This window comes from Elephantulus edwardii, unplaced genomic scaffold (assembly GCF_000299155.1).
Source record: "Elephantulus edwardii isolate Elephantulus edwardi_28Jun2011 unplaced genomic scaffold, EleEdw1.0 scaffold00191, whole genome shotgun sequence".
Classification (NCBI taxonomy): Eukaryota; Metazoa; Chordata; class Mammalia; order Macroscelidea; family Macroscelididae; genus Elephantulus; species Elephantulus edwardii.
In genome coordinates, this window is record NW_006399941.1 from 2,475,772 (window position 1) to 2,483,035 (window position 7,264).

At 44.4% G+C, this 7,264-nt stretch overlaps 1 protein-coding gene across 1 annotated transcript in view; it reads right to left on the bottom strand.

The window, feature by feature from the left end:
* Nucleotides 1-7,264, bottom strand: part of MTMR12 (myotubularin related protein 12) — a 113,920-nt gene that overhangs the window by 13,417 nt on the left and 93,239 nt on the right. The window contains exons 11-12 of the mRNA XM_006896790.1: nt 5,005-5,083; nt 3,221-3,291 (exon numbers count right to left, since the gene is read on the bottom strand). Coding sequence (XP_006896852.1) covers nt 3,221-3,291; nt 5,005-5,083 — 150 coding nt within the window. The remainder of the gene's footprint in view (nt 1-3,220; nt 3,292-5,004; nt 5,084-7,264) is intronic.

The following is a 7,264-nucleotide window of genomic DNA, read 5'->3' on the forward strand; positions in this document are numbered from 1 at the left end:
CAGTGCAGTTGGCGCAGGATAGAGCAGGGTTTAGGGCTGTTGTGCATAGGGTCGCTATGAGTCGCAAACGACTCAACGGCACATAACAACAACAACAACCAAAACAATGTGACCATATCAGCCTCAGGGTGCTTTCTTTGTTTCAGGAGCAGAGAGCTTCCTGCCTCTCCTTGCCTACCTGGATAAGAAAGTCCCCCTTGTTCTACTTTCATTTCCCTACCCCTGGAAAGCACTATCACAGCTCATTCCATGAAGATTCTCTTCTCGTACTTGTCCATCGTGCCTGACTTCTTGCAAATAAAAGCACACACCAGCATCCATCTATTTGGATAACGTCTCAAAATGTGTTTGTGTATGAAAAATTTATATTTAGACTTAACCATCTGGACTCAGATTAGATGATCTCAACTTTGTTGACAACATCCAAACATCACAGTCAGGAGCAAGTCAAACGTAGGTCTTCTTCTCTCCTTCAAGCCTAACCAAGCTGTTGATCTTGGCCACATCAGTGTCACAGAGCTTCTTAACAGCTTGTTGGATTTGGTGCTTGTTGGCCCTGACATCCACAATGAACACAAGTGTATTGTTATCTTCTATCTTCTACTTCATGGCTCGCTCAGTGGTCAGGGAAACTTGATGATGACATAGCGGTCAAGCTTGTTCTGGGGGTGCATTTCTGGGGGTATTGGGCTGCTTGTGAAGTCTCAGCTTGTTAATTTGCCTGAAGGTGGGTGACATGTAGATCTTCTTTATTTTGTGGCTGTGAATGCCCTTCAGGACTGCCTTCTTGGCCTTGTAGGCCTTTGCTCTGGCTTCCACTTTGAGAGGGACAAGGGCTTCTTTTTCAGCTTTTGGCGTAATCTTATTTGAAAGGGCTCAAAATGTCTGAAAATATTTCAAAGCATTTTAAGATCCTGAAAGTCAAGGTCAAGGTCTATGTACCCACGAACCTGATTTTTTATCTCAACAGTAAGAAAACAGATTCTCAGCAATGGACCAAAGGGCAGCATCACAAGAGATGAAGAAAAGACGAATGTTGTCAATGATTTCATTTTACCTGGATCCACAATCAACACGTGTGGTAGCAGGATTTCAGAAATCAAGAGACAGGCTGCATTGAGAAAACAGTACGTCAAGGGCCTCTGTTAGAGTGTTCAATAAAGAGCAAGCAGGTCAGTTTAAAATACTAAGTATGCCTGGCTGAAGTATTCACAATTGCTTCATTTGCATCTGGAAGCTGGACAATGCAAAAGGATGACAGAACTGTGGTGTTGGTGGCGAGCACTGAAGATACCATGGTCTGCCAAACAATCAGCATGCTCTCCGGTGGCAAGGGTGGTGAAACTCAGTCTCACATCCCTTGGACATGCCATCAGGAGTGGCCAGTCCTTAGAAAAAGACAGTATGCTGGGAAAGGTAGTAAGTCAGAAAAGACGCTCAACAAGACGAACTGACACAGCGCCTGCATCAAAGGGCTTGAGCGTGCCAAGATCCTAGGAATGCGGCAGAGTAGGGCAAACATCAGGTCTGTTGTTCACAGTGTAGCCATGAGCAGCAGTCGGCAACAAGGACCCTGTGACTTCCTCTTTATAAAATGAAGTGCAACTTCAGTTGCTCTTTCAAATGTTTGTGAGGATGACGGTGCCAGCGTGGCCAGGGTCAGAGAAACGTGAGAACAGCACCGCAGCAGTCAGGCTTTTCCACTGTTAGCCGTCCTCACTGTGAGCCCTGGAACCACGCGACACTGCAAGTCCAGTCTTACATTTCAGCTTCTGGTTTCTCTCCTCCAGGAGACAAGCCTAACGGGAGGGAACTCATGGAACTGGGGAAAAAAACCCCACCATAATTTTCAGATTTATCTTTTTTGTGCTATCAGTTTCATTTTTAAGGGGATTTTCCTTCTTACACCCAAAGGAAATTCCTTGGACACAAAGCAGGGCAGTGAGTAATATTAAGGGGAGCTAGAAAAGAGGGCCCTGGGTCAGACAACCCAGTAGTCCACTGAGCAGGGATGTCCTGGTTACATCAGCTCTAGTTGAACCCTACACAGCACATCTCAAAACCAAAAAGGAAACTCAAGTTTCCTTTCCCACACAGCCTGGCCCTGGGCACTCCTTCTTTAGACCTCATTCTCTATCGCCCTCCTTGCCAGCTGCTGCTGTGTACCATTGAGTCACAGCTGACCCATGGCTGACCCTCCGATGGGTTCTCAGAGGCAGTTAATTGCATAAGAGGAGACTGCCCATCCTTTTCCCGAGGAGCAGCTGGTGGAGGCCTCGAACTGTGTGCCTTCGGGATTTGCAGGGCAGCTTCTTGCCACTAGGCCAACTGAGGCTCCCCTGCCAGTTACTCATGACCAAACGAGCACTCTCTTCTCTCAGTGTCGGTGAGGCCTCTTCAACAACACACTCAGCCAACTCCACCACTATGTTGTAAACTTCTGGACGGAGGCCCAGGGGCCAAGTACAATGCTCAATAAATGTGCTAGAATCTCGACAGTGAGCCAGCATTGGATGGCAGAGGGAGATACGCTTTCTGATCTGCCATTGGAACCTAAATCCCAACTGTTAATGGAGAGTATTAGAGAAATTAGAAAAGCTCATGGGTACAAATTAAAGCATGAGATTGTCCATTTGTTTTGCAATGTGGAGCTATCTGAAATGTCAAACATTGTAAACAATTAGCCGCTATTTAACGGACTTCATGACCTATTTTTAAAGTATGAAGGTTTACAGTTGCTTTCCAACATTCTGTATCTTTCCTATCACTGTCCACATGTCCAGCAAGTCATACCCACTAAACAGAAGGGAATCCTGAGCTGCTACACTTACACAGCAACTGTACAAAGTTGTCAAATAGAAAACCAGAAGTAACAGTGAAGCTATGTCACTGCTGATCAAAAGATTCTAACACGAACCAAGTTGAGTGGATGTAAAACAAAATCTGAAACATCAGAAAATGTAAGCCTTGGTTCAGCCACCAAACATTTCCTTCTTGGGCTGAGCACAGGCCTGCCAAATTCCAAGTGAAAGAATCTCTTTTTAAACTATAACATTAAAACCCAAGGCAGAGGATTCCAAGGTCAGAGCAGAAGAGACTGCGGATGATGAGCTCAGGCCTCTGACAAAATGCCCACGGTGACACAAAGCCGTGTACACAAAAACGGCATCTCAGGCGAGGGCAAGGGGAAGGCACCCTTTGTGCTGTAAATGTGCATTACCTAAAAGCAGGACATTCACGTTCTGGGCCTCCAGACATTCTGCAACCTCAATTGCTTTTTTGAGACAACGTCTAAACAGGGAAGACAGGAGAAAAGGGGGTATTAGTTCTTAAAGCTGGTCCTACAGACAAAGAGGACTTTGGTTTAGGGAGAATCGAAATTGATCTTCAGTTTTCTCTCTCACTGATTTTTTTTCCCCCCACAACATCTTTGGGACCAGAAACAAATGATCATTATACTATTCAAATCCTAGGAAGCATATTTCTGTCCCTAAAAAATTTCAAATTTTCTAAAGGGAACCTCAAAATTGATAAAATGCTCACAGGTTCATCTCTCAAGGAGAAATCTGTATTAGACACTCACTTGAGTCAGCTGGTGAGTTCTACTTGCTGTTACTGTATGACCCGCTATACTGACCCCAAGTACCATGGCCAGACACCCTGCCTGGTCCTGTGCCCTCCTTATAATCTCTGCTGTGTTCCAGCATACTGGTGCAGTCACCATGTCAGTCCAACTCAATGATGCTCTCTCTTTCACTGAACCCTCCACCTGTCCAGGTATGATGTCCTTTTCCAAGGACTGGCCCCTCTGAACAACATGCCCAAAGCATATGAGATAATCATCATTGTCTTTCCCTTGTTCCTGCCTGGACAAGAATTTGCCTGTCCAGGGTGTTTGACTCCTGGTGACCTGCCATACATATCTGTGTGGCCGGAGAGATTCTTCTTCCTCTCTCCAGTCAGGTTATTCCCTATGAAACTGCTGTCTCTGTCTCTTCAGCTTGTCCTAGATGGGAAGCCTGGGCCTTCACATACGCTGCTCTCTGCCTGCAGCGGTGACACCCTCTCTTCCGTCTCCATTCCCCACCAAGTCCTCATCTGGTTAATGATGTTTCGTCTTCTCTGACCATCCTGCATAGAGAAGGGTTCTATCTTTTTATAGCATTTACATAGCTTGTGATTATAAATTAAAGGCAGAGGACACAGCAGGCCCCTGAACACATATTTACTGAGTGGGGGGAAGGCCAAGACTCTTCCTCCACGCCGAATGCAGACCTGAGAGAGGTGGCCAGGTTGGGTGAAAGAAGAGGCTGTCTCTTGCCTCATCCTAGTCATCAGATTATCTGTCTACTTGGTACCTTCCTGGACCCAGTCCTCAATCTAACGGCATCTGAAATAGGCAGTGGTAAAAGGAAATCCACTTCTGTTTTCTGGGAACCTAACCCATCTACAAAACCAAAAATGACTATTGGATATTCATCATAGGTAGTAACACAAAAGAAGTAACATGAAACACGTACTCAGTGATAAGTCAGTATCTCTCCTCCCTCAGGTCCTTAGTTTCCTGCCTGCCTCACGTATAACTCGGGATTGCCACCCTCCCTTTTTTATAGGGAATTGTGCTGTTAACACAAAGGCTCTCTGGTTGTTCAAATCCACTAGTGACTCCATGGGGGAAAGATGGACAATCTCCTCTTCTGCCGTTTACAGCCTGGGAAACCCAATGAAGGGTCGGGCATGAGTTGGTTGTGACTGGAGGGAAATGAGTTTGAGTTCAGAGTCAATGTCAACATGATAGAGTAAACTTCTAATCAGATACTCTGTCCATAAATTTACATCAAGTGTGCACAGAACCAATAAAGAACTCCTGTAAAATGCAGCTGAGCCCTGAATACAGAAAGAGATCTGAGAATATTTAACTATGAAACAAAAAATGTTCATCCATTTGCTCTAGTGCTTTGAATTAGTCTGAAAATTCATAAGCAAAGGAAGGGTCTGAAATACCTGATGATGTCAAGCCAGCCGCTACTTTCCAGCAGAGAGAACCACTTTATATCTGTGTCCCAGAATTCAGTGCTATTATCTGAAAAGAGAATAAAAGTGGAGAAATATCAGGTTTACGGCCCCATCCTCCTAAGAAGCCTGTGCGGCTCAATAGTGCTGATGTGGCTCAAGTGTCGGACCTAGAGGTGGGCCAGCCCAGGTCTCCCCTTTATGGGGTGTCACAGAACCATAAATGAAATGGGTTTGTTCTGTTGACCTCTAGAAAGATGTGGTGGCAAGAGATGTCATTCAATACAGATAAAAATCCCTGACCAACACTGTGATTCCACAGATGGAATGACTTGTTTTGGAATGAAACAGTGGGCATCCTGGATGCTATTCCTAGAAACAGAAAAGGCGAGAGGAGACATCATGATGCCACAAACGCTGTGAAGTGTGAGACGAGACTGGAATCTAGTTAATCTGGAAACAATTAAGTATCCTGAACACCTACACAACTATTCCTACTTAGCTTTGTAAAATGGAGAACCCTGAATTTTTTTTAATCCTCATATCTGTATTTTTATTACTCCTGTATTTATTTTTCTTTCTTTTTTTTGTTATATTGGGAAAAACATGCTGGAGATAAACAGAGGTGAGGGTTGGGAGCTGAAAGGTGAGGATGGGCAGGGATGAAAATTGCAGGGATGCAGTTGCAAGGCTGCACAATGTGGTTGGAGGGGAAGCAGGTGAAGGAAATGAAAAGGATCCATTGGGGACCAGATGGTACAGGGCAATGGTAAGCATAGTCCAATGGTGATCAAATAAACTGTCTTTTTCACTTGTGGGTTTCTCATTTGGGAATTGGGCACAGACTCTTTGGCTTCTTCATGCTGAACAGGGGCGTTGATGTGAAGGGGAAAGGGAGCATACTTTATTACCTTAGTGGTGAGAACCCTGAATTTTAAAGACATAGAATAAATGTAAAAATTAACAAATTCAAATAATACCTGCAAATCCTCAGTCACTAAAAACAGGTGGAGAAATCATAACTTGATCAGTTGGTAAAATACTCTGCGTCGAATCCCTACATCTCACGAATCTGTTTTATAACATATATCACAATGGGCCTCAGGTTGACGTGGGCTGTTCTGTCTCCCCTGAACAGTCTGAGCCTTTGGACTGACTCATCTTTATCACCAATGCTTCACATGGTCAGTGTGTGCCGTAGACACTCACCAAACGCTGGCTGAATGGACAAATGAGGAAATTCCAAACCGTGTGGAGAGGACTGAATAAGGAAAGGGTCCAACTGACAGATCTTCATTCAAGACTTCAGAGAAGCAGGGGTTGACTGAGCATGAAAATACAGATTCAAGTTCCTGGCTGCTAATATATAGCTCAGACAGGAAGTGGGGATGGGCTTCTTTTCTAGTTAGCACATTTCTGATTAACTGAATTTTTTTAAATTGTAAAACAAATATATGTATACACACATACATATATACACACACATATATGTTGTTATGTGTCATCGAGTCAGAACCAACCCATAGCTCACCCTCTGGTGGGTTTGCAAAAGCAGTTAACTGAATGGGAAGAGACTGCCCATTCTTCTCCTGTGAAGCAGTTGGTGGTTCAAACCATGAGCCTTTGGATTGCAATGTAGCTTCTTGCCACTAGGCCACCAGTGCTCCATATGTATAGAAGCAGGAGTGGCATCCAATTCCTAAACCACATGCCTCTGGAAACTCTATGAACATAGAGAAATGACGATAGTTACAGAACAGGGCTCAGGTCTTTCGTTTGTTAGGTCGCTATGAGTCATGCTTGACTCAAAAGGACTAAACAACAACTCATGCATATATATATGGTATGTATGTATACACACATATACACATACACACAAGTATACTGCCTCAGGCAAAACTCTTTCCCTGAAGTTGGTACATAGGATTTGGACTTATATCCTCCTTAATGTGAGACAGACAACAGCATGAGACCTGGAGCAGTGCGTGGTGCAAGACATCACAGAAGTCACCTGTGGACTAAGCCGTCATATAAGGGGTAGCTGGGAGAGAGAGGTGATGGACCAGGTAGGCAGAAGTGCGAGGAATGCTGATGTAGCAAGGAGAGGGAAGGGATAAGACATACTTGCTGGCAGAGGAGGGACACGACAATGAATGTATTGGTTATTTCTGTAAGGAAAGTATCTCTCATTTGCTCTGTAAAATGCCTGTCAGATATTGTTCTAAAATTGTTGTTGTTGCTGTTATGTGCC